This window comes from Coenobita brevimanus, chromosome 104, assembly GCF_032717465.1.
Source record: "Coenobita brevimanus isolate Jiangsu-jjx chromosome 104, ASM3271746v2, whole genome shotgun sequence".
Lineage (NCBI taxonomy): Eukaryota > Metazoa > Arthropoda > Malacostraca > Decapoda > Coenobitidae > Coenobita > Coenobita brevimanus.
In genome coordinates this window covers 46361732-46375705 of record NC_137057.1, presented here as the reverse complement: position 1 = coordinate 46375705, position 13974 = coordinate 46361732, and the positions used below count along the sequence as shown (strand labels likewise).

General features: G+C 43.0%; 1 protein-coding gene across 2 annotated transcripts in view; it reads right to left on the bottom strand.

The window, feature by feature from the left end:
• Window positions 1–13974, bottom strand: part of Ufd4 (ubiquitin fusion-degradation 4-like) — a 309902-nt gene that overhangs the window by 4521 nt on the left and 291407 nt on the right. For both annotated transcript variants that reach the window (XM_080285051.1, XM_080285052.1), the window contains 7 exons: window positions 13098–13338; window positions 11033–11271; window positions 10658–10743; window positions 9141–9274; window positions 8708–8861; window positions 7497–8080; window positions 5007–5697 (listed from right to left, as the gene is read on the bottom strand). In XM_080285051.1, the coding sequence (XP_080141177.1) occupies window positions 5007–5697; window positions 7497–8080; window positions 8708–8861; window positions 9141–9274; window positions 10658–10743; window positions 11033–11271; window positions 13098–13338 (2129 nt within the window). The remainder of the gene's footprint in view (window positions 1–5006; window positions 5698–7496; window positions 8081–8707; window positions 8862–9140; window positions 9275–10657; window positions 10744–11032; window positions 11272–13097; window positions 13339–13974) is intronic.

Genomic DNA, 13974 nt, shown 5'->3' with positions numbered 1-13974 from the left:
TAATTTGGAACAGAAAGGAAGAAAAAAAAAGACTATATAAGCTGAGTAAAATAATCTGGAAATAGAAAGAAAAAAAAAAAAAATACTATATAAACAATGCCCATGGGCTGAAGGGCTAAAAATCTGATCACCTATGTCAGGTACACCCTCAAAACCTTTGCTGTGAAAGGGATGCCCATCAGACAAGTGAGTAGTACCGTGGGAGGTATGATGAGAACTGAATGGAGTGTTTGAGAACTGTTTGGATGAAAAAATACTTTACAAAGAATTACATTTCTTCTTGTAAAGGAAGGACATTAGTAGTCATCTATCCATCATCCAATCCTATGTTGCCCCATGAGGAGCGAAAAAACCAGGGGTTTGGCAAGTTGGTCCTGACATTTAAGATTACAGTGACCAGCCTCACTTATCCCTGAGTGCCATAACATGAGCAATAAACCCCAACCACCCCTTGGATATACACTCAATCCTTAAGTAACACGTGGTTGAGTAACACGTTTTTGTTCTAACGCGGTCAGCATAATGAGACAAGTCATGTCAACACGCGGAAAAACTCTAGCTCACGCGGGAAGTCAGCTGGCCTGGGGACGAAATTTGAAAGCCGCGCGCTATGACGTCACCCTCTAATCTCTGGGTACATTTCCTGGGTGCATATTTCCATTCTGTATGGGTATTTATCTCAGTACCACAGCCAGCCACCTCAGCCAAACAGCCCTAGTGAGATGGGATAGATGAGGGTAGGTTGCTGAAATTTTGCCTGGGAAGCACAGTGGGCATATTTTCGTGAAAAACCTATGGTTAGTTTTGAAACGAATGGGCAAGCGTTGTTCCTGGCTGAGGGTTCCTGGTGGTTTTTATGAATAAGCATACAGAATGGAAATATGTTTTCTGGGCAAACTCAAGGCCGAACGGTTTGACGAAATTTATGGGTTTCGGCAATTTCAGGGGACAAAATGGAACGACAATGTATGCTAATCAGAAAAAAAAAAAAAAAACTTACGTTCTCGTAAGTTACAGTTCAGTTCCATATTCTTCGTTTGATTTCATGCTTCCCAACACATTTTGGACCAACTGGGCATATGGTTATCAGTCCTTTCTCATGCCTCATCTAGTTCTTACCCACAATTATCATGGATTTTGCAGTTTTAAGGAACGAAATGGAACGAAAATGTTTGCTAATTAGAGGAAAAGTTACTCTTTCGTCCATGTGTTATCGTAGCGTTCAGTTCCACATTCTTCGTTCGATTTAATGCTTCCCAACACTTCCAACTAACTGAGCATACTGTTATCAATCCTTTCTCATGCTTCACCTAGTTCCACCCCACACTCATAATGGATTTCGCAGTTTTAGGGGACGAAATGGAACGAAAATGTTTGCTTAGAAAAAAATACTTTCGTCTATGTGTTCTTGTTAGTGTTCAGTTCCATATTTTTCATTCGGTTTCGTGCTTCCCAACACATTTAGGACAGACCGAGCATACGGCTATCAAGTCCTTTCTCGCATCTCACAGACTCTACCTCACAGTCATATGGGTTTCGAGTTTTAGGAGACGAAACTGAACGAAAATGTTTGCTAATCACACACACACACACACACACACACACACACACACACACAAAATACTTCTGCTCGTGTAAGTGAGCATTCAGTTTCACATTCTTCGTTCTTCTTCCTGATAGTCTTATGTTTGTCGGATTACTTCTGGGAGGTAAATAAACGTTTCATACTAAATCTCTTTCCTCCGTCGTTTTAAGTTGTATTCCGCTGTTAACTTGTTTGACACATCAGGGTTACGGCGAAATTAGGGCCTGTCCTAACCTAAGTGTTTAAACTTGACCTAACCTAGCTTAACTCTACCTTATAATTTAACCTAACCTAACGTAGCATCCAGTTGGGAAGTTGGGAGACGAAAATCACCTTTGAGTACATCAAGACAATCATGTTATGGCTTAAGGAACGTGATGATAAAAAGTGGGAAATTTTTCAGCAGGAAAAGGTAATTTACCACCCTGAAAATAGTCAGAAAAATACAGAAAACAAACTGGAGGAATATGAATTGAATTGGTAAGGTTCTTCCACTGCTTTAAGCGTACAAATACCAAAATGGCAAAAGAAAAAAAGAAAAACCATAGCATAAAAGAAAGCACCATCATAACGATTTGGAAGGACAGGGAGAAGATAAAGATCGTGTGTAGGATGTGATGCAATCCTGGCAGCTGTGAAGGTTTATATGTTGTCCTGAAACTGACTGAGAAGCTTATAGGGTGTTATGTGGAGCGTCAGAGAAAGCAAACTCTCACTTTTGCCCCTTTTTACCATCTTACCCCACGTATTTACCTCCACCTATACGCACCATCAGGTAAAACACTGAAAGATATATAACTGTTGTAATTAAAAACATCAGTGGTATTAAAAATGGCATTAACACAAACAGAAGTTGGACTGGGTCAACACCACCTCCACTGAGTACCCTTTTGTTGATACGTAGCTCCACCCACGGTATTTTACTCCCGACCCCCAACCCCAAAGTTATTGTCAAAGTTTCGCCTTCTCGTATCATGTGGCCTTCGGGAGAGACGTTAGGCTGTATAGTTAGACTAAAATTTACGGGGCTGGCTGTTTTAGGGAACAAAATGGAGCGAAAATGTTTGCAAACCAGAAAAAAGGTACTCTTTCATGCATGTGTTCTCCTGAGTTAGCTTTCCGTTTCACATTCTTCGTTCGGTATCGCTCTTCGCAACACATTACTCTTCGTTCGGTATCGCTCTTCCCAACACATTTCGAACTGATTGAGCAGTTTAGCCATATGTTTACTTTATCAGAAATGCGTTGGGAAACACGATATCAAACGAAAAATGTGAAACTGAACGCTAACTCACGAGAACACACGGATTAAAGTAATTTTTTCTTGTTAGCAAAAATTTTCGTTCTATTTCGTACTCTAAAACTGTCAGACCCATAAATTTTTGTCTAACCATATGGCCTAAGGTCTCTCCTGAAAGCCACATGATATGAGAGAAGGCGAAACTTTGACAACAACATTGGGGTTGGGGGATGGGAGGAAAATACCAGGGAGCTACGTATCAACAGAAGGGTAACCATCCCAACTTTTATTTTTGTTAATGCTATTTTTAATACTATTGATGTTTTTAATTACAACAGTTATATCTCTTTCAATGTTTTACCTGATGGTGGGTGCAAGCGTGGGTAATTTACGTGGGGTTAGGTGGTAAGAAGGGGTAAAAGTGAGAGTTTTGGAAAGTTGCCAGAACACATTGTACCATTATACATGTAAACATATTGTCTGAGTGACGCGGATTTGGGTACCACGGTCCTTGTCCAGTCCCTATTGCCCGCGGTACTCAAGGATTGAGTGTAAACGTACACAGGCTCAATCTGACTGGAGCGCCTTAATTACCCATTAAACCACCAGGCGCCATAACTTGGTTATATGGTTACCACCCAGGACAGTAAATGGTTTCCTGGTGTACTGGAAACCATTTGGCTTGTCACTCAGTGTACAGTCACCCATAGGCAGAAGGAAGAGGAAAGAATGAAAGAAAGAAAGAAAGAAGAGGGAGTGTAAAGTCAGCCGTATGCAGAAGGAGGAGGAAAGAATGAAGGAAAGAACGATGAAAGAGGAGGGAAGGAAGAAAGGAAAAGGCAGACACCCAATGCAGCACTACAATGAGTGAGTGGATGGTGAGTGCCCCCACCTACCACTAATTTACTTCGTACCATTACGAATCCACACAGTCACTCATTAAAAGAAGAAGTCCTATGACTTCTGATTTACAGGATCCCTTTGTGGATAAGAAATAAGCTGAGAAATCTTGCAAGGTATAATACACTGGCACTGTTTTTCACATACATACACAGTATATGCAAATATTTTGTAAGGCAGTGTTCCATGACCCTCCCCCCTCCCCCCAGCCCACACAGTCTACTGCAGCATTCTGGTACATTGTCACATCCTCTACCTCTGTGGTTCCTTCTCAACACCTCATACCACACCTCTCCTAGACCTGTAGTGTTATCAGGTGCTGTGCAGTGCTGAACTTGGTTACTCTCATACATTCTATGTCCAAATCACCTCAGCCTACCTGTGAACATCATTTCACTACTGCTACTACTGGATTCAGTGAGAGACCCTTCTCTGTAAGTAGTAGCAACAGCTCTACCCATCCATTCATCCATCATCCAATCCTATGTTGCCCCATGAGGAGCACAGGAGCCCGGGGCTAGGCAAGTTGGCCCTGACATTTAAGATGAGAGTGACAAGCCTCACTCATCCCTGAGTGTCATTATGTGAGTAATAAACCCCAACCACCCCTTAGATATCAACTTACACAGGCTCAATCCGACTGGAGCACCATAACTGCCCACTAAACTACCAGGCACGAGCAACAGCTCTAAACTTCTTCAAATAACTTCTGATTTCACAAAAGTGCTTGTTTCTGCATTATTCCTGCATAAATCACATCCCTCAAGTAGTTGCATTCATAACACACTCAGAGCCACTTCTTCGTCAGTCTCCTCCAGTCTTGGCTGGACCACACAATGTCTCTTACATAGAGCACACTGATATCTGGTTAAACTGTACTTCGCAGTCAACCTTCCACAGCATAAGCTACATCTCCAATGTACAGAACCATGCCTCCATCAACAACATTGCCTATGACCATGATTAATGCATCACTGAATTAAACTATTCTCTTGCCTTTAATATTCCTGGTGCCATACTTCAGCCCACTATGCATTCCCTCATAATCATACGTTTGTTTACCTACATGTAAATTCAAATCACCATCCAACACCACTGTTTTTGCTCTTCCAATTTTAATACATGCATCTCTAAGTGCTGGGAGCTTCCCTCAGCCAGATGCAATCTTGTGCTTGCATCCCCTTAGTTTAATACAGCTATCTATGTTAGGCCATAATATCACCAAGCTTAAACACTGGTATATCATTTAAGTATTGCTTGTACGGTAATGATGACATTTACCTTACGCACGACGGTGAGGCGAGGGTGGAGGTTGGCAAGGCCTCCTGGTGGCAGTGAGGAGCAACCCGTGGTGAACTGGAGGAAGGCCTTACGCTCCTCTGACGTCAACCCCACCAGGATGTTCACCAACCGCAGGAAGCCCGGTGAATCTCGTGTGTAGCCCAGCTTTGGCTCGGTGTACGCCAGGATATCCTCACGGGTCCACACTGGGGTCTGGTCACCACACAACATTAACCTAAGTTCATCTGGACTAAAAGCACCCAACTTTTTCATAGGGAACACCTGGCAGAACCCAGCACGGAAGGCCTCCAGTTGCCTCCTGATGCCTGTCTCAAGAGCCCAGCTCAAGGTCAGGTCAACATAGTCCTCAACATTGCCAAGATTCACCTCCTGGTCGGCACCACCGGGCCTGAGTTCCACGGCACTGTACCCAACGTGTTTTGACGGCGCCGCATACTGCATAGTCAGGCAAAGGTCCTCCAACCTGACCCCAGGTGGCTGGGCCTCCTGACCCCCTGGTGCAGCAGGCAGGGCCAGGTTGAGCAGTTGCAGGCGCCGGTCCTCCTCAGACAGCCCCGTGTCACTCAGCACCTGCTGCTTCAGACTCACCAGGCCCTTCAGCTGCTGCAAGAACCTCCCACGCTCAGGGTCAATCTCACTCAGGTCATCCAGAGTCAGCAGACCACTAAACCTGAAGAAAAACACAGAAGTTATTAAATGTACATTGGATAACATCAAATTATACATCTACGATCTTTCTCCTCATCTCTTTTTACGATGATTTTTTTTTTCCACTAATCATATGATCCTCCTCCATCATTTTTTTTCCTAATTTTCATCATCACCATTATCATCATGACTTTTTTTTTTTTCCCCACCTAAGCTCTGGGTGAGGTACGGTTCAGAAGACAAGGGAAAGGCATGCACAAAAACAGAACAGAATGGGTATCAACATCAACCCCTAGAATACTGGCTCCACATCACAGTCCTAACCATCTGCATATAGTCTCTTGTGCTTTTCTTTACAAATACACTTCAGAGTATTTACTGTAATCCCAATTTTAGCTGCTTCTCTGTAACTTTTTTTCTGGTAAATATCCCAGTCAACTAATCAATCCTTCCAACCTACAACCCTCTCCAGCATTAGGTATACACATGTGTCTTCTTTCCCTGAGGCCAAGAGGACCTCCCATGCATTACACTACATCCACCTTAACTTGGCCTAATTAACCTTACCTCTGCCTTGAAAGCTGAACTGTAACAAAAGATTAACACTACAGTATGGTGCTAGTTATGAAGAAGTTTTGTGGAAAGGATACAAAGTTGTTGTATTGTCTTATTCAACCACTGATCTGTAATAATAATATGGTAAGTCTGGAAGGACTGATATGAAAAGAATGTCAAGTCACCAGTACTTTGTTACTCTGCCACTAATTTATGTGAAATAAGCTACAAAATGATGGATATCCCCATCAGTTAGGTGAATGAATCATAGTTGATGGTTCCTACATCCTAACACGTCACCATCTGCTTACAACCAAACTTCAGCCAGGATGATGGCGATTGAAAATGCCTCTAAGTCCCTTTATCTCCATTCCCCCCATCAAGCCAAGCTGTCTTCCTTCATACACTTAATCATTTATCCTCCCATCTCATTCCTGGTCTGCCTTAGGGAGCCTTACCATGGACAATTAACTTTTTTATTATGACAGCCTTTCCTTATCTGAATGAAACTGTCTGATGACAGTAAGACACAATTAGAAAAGCTACTATCACAGCAATGGAGTTACGTAACAGATTATAATCTTTTCAGTGTGAAAGATCCTTCTCAGGTCAAATTATCATCTACAGATGGAATGGCATGGCATGGCCACTACTCCAACACACATCTAAAAACCACCAGACCACCAGGTATCTTACACACACACAGCAAATAATTTATACTAAAGATAACACTTACGTTTTTGACAGCTTTGTCCATGCATGCAGGTGTAAATCTGCTTAATCTACAGATGGCAACTAGTGATAATGGCTGCCATAACAGTAGCTCCAGCACCACCAGTGAACCAGCAACATGTACCCTGGGCAAGTTTCAATGGCCACATGGTTAACTCACTGATCCATATTAAAGGTTATGGATCTTAAAATTTGGATTTTTTCCTTCTAGACCCACTGCCATCCCCTGCTAATGTGTTATACCTAATTCAGGGAATAGACTGTTGTTGCATAAGAGAGAGAGATATACCGGTAGGCAGTAGTCTCAGCACTGACTCTGACAGTAAATGTGGCTGGGTTCCCTGCCTGTGAGTATTGTGCAAAGCCAGCTACCAGGCTTTTGGTCCCACACCACTTCCATAGCAGTACCTCCAAGGCATGGTGATAACCATCTACCTACACTCTACAAGGAAAGTCACAAACATAACATTTATCAAATGCTAACAGGAACCTTCTCAATTAAGTACCAACCATCCACATCAGGTAAACACATACCATGGCTGAGTATCAGACACCCGGTATTTGGGAGGGTCCAGCTCCAGTTCCTTCTCACTCTCCTCACTGATGATGGATGATGTCATTAGGTCGTCATCAATGGAGAGGGAGGACATTCCCCCGCGTGGCTTAGTAGATGTCACAGCAATGCCACGGTCCTTCACATTGGCAAACTCCCCATGGCACATGAGCTTCAGGAATGGCCGGGAGAGTGGCAGGTCAACTAGCCGATTATCCTGCAGCGTCTTGGCTAAAAATATCCCCAGGAAATGGAACAGCTCAGCCACTTTATCACTGAGTGGGGTGTCCTGTGGGAGGGGCGCTGGGAACAGACCCCCCTGCCGACGGATGTAGTACCCCGGAGGCTTCTGTTGTGCGTCACCCAGCCCGCTGCCACCATCCAGTGCCGGTGGGATGATGGGGTGGGAAGCCTGGTCATCACACAGCCACATGGCAAGGTCTGACCGCTGCAACTCACCACCGACCAAAGCATAGAATTCCAGCGTGGGGCCCAAACCAGTTCCCTCCTCCTCTCGGAACTCAACCTCCAGTATGGACTTGCGGCTGGCATGGACCCGCATTACCTACATAGACAGCAACAGGATTAGGAAGAAAATTGGAAAGTGAATTATAGCTTTTACAGTGCATCATCATATTCATCATCCTGGCCTCTTTTTCCCAGCTAAAGACCACGTGAGGTAGGATGAGTCCAAACAGGAAGGAAAGAGGAAGCATGACAGAGAGAAAAGTATCTACAGAAAGCACAAAAAATAATATTCATCATTATCATCATCATCATCCAGACCTCCTTTCCCACCATATATAATACTGTACTGAATAATTAATGCTTTGCACTGGCGTCAACAGGTGACGTAGCGTCAGCAGACATAAGTACATGTTGAGTTTGTTATTTTGTGTCACCCTCATGTATCAAACTAATTTATCCCATTGATACAATTCTCTAATTTTGTGCGAGACTGATTTAAAACAAGTTCCTTTGGAACCTATCTCATGTTAAACTGATGTCCTACTGTATAAAGGCTTCTCAACTACTTCCCTGTCCCCCAAATGGAGATTAGTGAACTACAGGATAGGGAAAACTTAAGCCTGCAATCCAACAGTTTCATATTTCAAATGTGCCTAGGGCCAGAAGAAGAAGAACTGTAGTATTTAAGCTATGATGTCCCTCAAAAGCTCAAAAGTTGTCTTACCTGCTGAGCCCATAAGAGGAGGTCATTGCCACGTGGGACAGTTACACGCTCATGTTTTAGGCGGCCAACTCGGTATTCATGTGGGTCATCTCTCCGAAGCCCACCACGACGCTCCACACTCACATCACGCTGACTCTGTAGCCACACCAGTGACCTGTTGGCAAGAGGAGGTGTTTACAGTACTGTGGTTTACATCAGAATCAAAATCCTTGCAACAAATCATCATCATCATCATAATCACCATTGATGCAGCACACCTGAGTACCTATTTACCACACAATCTCCTTGTTACTTTGCTACATATGCAGGAAAAGTCAACAATGCAAATCTATTCTCATCCTACCATTTTTCCTTCATGAATACAACTCCTGGCTCAAATACAGTGCTGTACATAATAACAGATATGGATGCAAACAAGGAAGCCATAACACACCTCTCTGGGCCAAATGCGGTGCAGTTGAAGTAGAGGTGTCGTGTCTCAAATGGGAAGAGCATGGGAGTGGCGTAGGTGAGATCTTCACACCAGGACGGCAATGCACCACATGCCAGCACCACCGCCTCACCAACCTGAGGGCATAAAGTTGTCATTTGATCATCACCATCATCTACATCATCATCATCATCATCATCCAAGTACTTTTAACACCTTCACTGATGTTTTCCTAATTTATTCTTGCTACTGCCAGGCATTTTCTCTCATTTTTAAGGGTTTAGATACAGCTTTTATATGGGTGGTAACCATATAACCAAATTTTGGCACCTGGTGGTTTAGTGGGTAATTATTGCACTCCAGTCGGATTGAGCCGGTGAAGGTTTATATCCAAGGGGTGGTTGGGGTTGATTGCTCATGTAATGCCACTCAGGGATGAGTGAGGCTGGTCACTCTCATCTTAAACGTTGAGACCAACTGCCTAGCCCCGGGCTCCTATGCTCCTCGTGGGGCAATGTAGGATTGGATGATGGATGGATGGATGGACTACTTCACTACTACAGGTTGAAGCTGCCTCTTATCTGCAGTCCACCATCTTCCTTTTGGGGAACAGAAAGTGGCGTTGAGGTGTCCTTGTAGCAACATTTATATAATACATTAAAGAACAAGAAGTTATTATTATATTTATTTCATCCTTGCTTCTTTCATATACTCAGCTTAAGAAAGACTTTCCACACTGGAGGAGTTAGCTAAAGCCTTCAATAAAACCATTATTAAAGACACCTGCTGAATTAAGTAATATTTTCTGGGAATAAACCAGAAGCAAAGTAACCTAATTCAAGGTGTTAACTAATGCAATCCAGTGACATATTTTATTGTTCACTCTTACTACTATCAGGCAATTGGTAAGGTTTTGGAAGTCACATTTAGTGGTGGGGTTGCATACAGTCTCCATTAATCTCTTCACAACCTGACTTCTCTCCTTAAGATAAATAAAATAATCAGGTGTTAGCATGAATAAATTTAGAAATATGTCAACAAAGTGAAGGAGTTAGGGGCAAGACTCTGACCTTATATTACCTGATATCCAACATCACAACTAATCCCTTGAATCCAGATGGAATTCTTTTATCTGTCCTACTACCAGATGATTTTATTCAACTATGAAAAGGCTTTTCATATTGCTGGCTTTGTTAACGTTATATTAACCCCAAAGTTCAAAACGTCTCTCATAAGCTGAATAACATCATTTGAAGCTAACATTAAAAATGAAAAGCATGTAACTGAATTCCTGTTCTTGCTGCCCCAGGTTCATCTGCAACTTCATCGCTATGGACTCCAGGTCGGAGCTGCCTTTCTAAATGCTGTTCATAATGCTCCTTTTGAGGGATATGGAGGGAGCTGAGGAACATTTGCATAACCAGGCAGTGGAGCCACCAAGTTATATCAGTGCCACCACAAAAAGGCATCCCTTTTCATCACCATGCCATCAGAGTGTTAAGCATTTATGCAGCACGTACCTGTTGGACTAGTTTGTTTCCCACTTTTTTGGACTCGAACTCCTCCCGCCGAACCCCAAAGGCATCCACAGCTGGGGTGGACTTGTCTGTAGGGGTTGACAGAGAAATCAGTGTTGCTAATACAGTTGGTATGGGAAAAATAAAAGTTCTCACAGTTTTTAATCACAAACATTACATTTGGTACATAATGCTATTGGAACTATCACCAGAAATACGTCTGACATTAAAACAATATTACAGCTCTTGGTATTACATGCTGAAGGGTGATGAACTAGTGTTGTAATACAAAAGTGGTAATGTGCAAAGGAAGTGGATGATGATGATGATGATGAAAATGGCCTTAATGATCACAGCTTTTCCTACTACCTAACATACCAGCAGCTTGAGTGACGGCATCCTCATGTGCCAAGATGTACAGATGGCGTAAGAGCTGCAGCACATCTTCCACTGAGGGATCCCCTGTGGCCGACAATGAAGTGGATGATGATGGCTGAGGCGCCCCCAGTCCAGGCTCAGTCAGGATGTTTGTGCGGGAGTTGCGACGATTCAGCTGCTGCACCCCACACCAGTCACCCTCTGACCCCTCGTCCTCACGTGCCTCACCATATATCAGCCTAGGGAAGAAGCGGAAGAGTCAAACTATGGTATATAAAGAAGAGTCAAATTATAAACAAAAAGTCCTCATTATGAATTACTTCTTTAAAATGTTCTTTTCCTCACATATCCCATCATGTACAGTATTAGCTATATCTAACTCCACACCTGTCACCCTCTGATCCTCATCCTCACCTACCTCACCACAGCATATAATAAGGGGCAGAGGATGAGTCAAATTATCAACAAAAAGTCTTCATAATGAGTTGCTTTTTGATTTTCTTTTCCTCATATCCCTCTCACATTATACAGAAATTATTGTGCCTGGTGGTTTAGTGGGTAATTATGGCACTCCAATCGGATTGCGCCGGTGAAGGTTTATATCCAAGGGATGGTTGGGGTGTATTGCTCACATAATGCCACTCAGGGATGAGTGAGGCTGGTCACTCTCATTTTAAATGTCAGGACCAACTTGTCTCGCCCCGGGCTCCTATGCTCCTGACGGGGCAACGTAGGATTGGATGATGGATGGATGGATGGATAAGCTGTCTCTAATCCCCTCCAGATGGATAACTTCAAACAACAGAGCTGCCTAGTTATTAAAATATCACTAACCCTCTCTGTATCCTTAAAAACGCAGATGGTTCACTGCAAGAGAAGGGCAACTTCAGCCTGCAGCACACCAGATCACATCCACATAAGTCATGGGCCACAACAACATTTGAAATGTCTCTCCTAAGGACAGCCTGTACTGTATGTAATTAACCTCAGTCACTGCCTGGTTGTCTAATGGTGAGAATGCCTCATCCACTACACCTTGATCTTTTTTTTTCTTTCTTTCTTTTAACCTACCCGGTATATTGCCCTATCTGGAGCTTAGGGGTCAGGATCTAAGTTACAGTCCAAACATATAAGGTAATCATGGCCAGTTTCTTGTCCATGAGTGGATTTAAACACTTAGGGGTCACATCTAGCTTCCTACATAGTTACCATCCAATATAATTTTTTTTTTAGAGGTTAAAGGAAACCATTAGGTTTATTATTCAGCATAATCATGGACAGTATTATCAGTAAAACAGGCAGTTCCATATGAGCCAGATGGGTTTGAAGTGGTCAGTGTGCCAAATCCAAGACACAGTCTGTATGCTTTAGTACTGATGCAACTCTGTAGCCAGACAAGGAACAATATTTGAGGATTTACATGTGTCATCTAGTACTGTACTTCAATAGGCTACCCCCATCAAAAGCATAGAGGCCTGGGCCTTGATTACTTAGTCCAGGTGACCAGACTGACCAGTCACTAACCCCTGAATGGCATTATGTGAGCAATAAACACTATCCAACCCTTAAAATATAAACCTGTATGGGTCATATCTGGTCTGACAGCCTTAACCCATACGATCACTAGCATATACTTGCTGATTATACAGTTACCATCCACCACTGTAAATGATTTTCTAGGTTGTATGAAACCATTTCATTTGTCACTCAGTGTAGAAATACCTGTAGGCATAACATCAAGTCACAGCATGGTGGGCATTCCTATCCAAATTATTCAAGAACATCCCAAGTACCGGTATCCGACTGCACCTTTTCTGGTATAAAAAATCTATGTGTGCGTGTGCAGGTGAAAGTGACTATATGTGTGTCTTTTCACACTTAGTTCACACGAATTTCCAGAAAAATTGCCTATTATCATTCCCTTACTACCTACAAAGCTGATCTGTCAATTTACAAGACTGTGTGGAATAAGTTCTAATATTTTCTAACCCACCATCAACCTGAAACCACAACTCACTATACTATTTTCACCAATAAACTTGATAACACCACCACAGCAACTCACGTGTAAGTAGGCTCCCAGATGCGCCTGAGTCTCTCCTGCCGTGAGGGGAAGCAGGCGGTGTGTACCAGGGTTTGGACCACGGAGAAAATGGTGGCAGTCTTTTTGTTGATGGGAACGTCGACGTCAGGGATACCTGGGAGGTTGGGGCCACGTAGGGTGAGGGCAAGGCGGGGACCACTACCACCTTCACTCACAACCTCACTCTGCTGTTCCTCTGTTCCTGGTACTGGGATCTCAAGGTCTGGATAAAGCAAATGTTTAATGTTTAATCTGACTTTCAACCTGAAAACGTCAACAGTATTTTCTACTTAATGCTTGCTATCTCCAGACAATTTTATTTAACCTAAGACGTCCCGTCGACATATGGGTACATTGCAACATTTTGCATTTGCCAATCCCGGTAACGTACTGGTACGTCGTGCAATTGCAAGGTCCCTAATTTGCACAATTTTCAATTTTCGCGAATGATTTTTCGTACGTATACACGGTACACCTTCCTCTATTCCTCTACAAGATGCCAAGCCGGGACAATGCCTTACACCGCATAACCTCCCCCCCCCTCCCATTGTCTCAGCAATTCGCCTGTTATCAGTGACCTGGCCAGTAAAGATATTCAGGGCCAGAGTGATTCCCCAATCGATGACAATGTGGAGGACAAAATTTACATAGCATTAGAGGAAGAAACAGTCAGAAATAATGATCAGGTAATGTGGCAAAAGAAGGTCAGGAATGGTGATGAGTTAGTGAGTGAAACAATGCTTATAATGCCCATATTTCTATTTGAAAACCAATATACTCTCGTACTACATATAAATTCGTACAAAATAAATAAATAAATACCATTTACGAGTGGTGTGGAATAGTTATCCTTCCACAG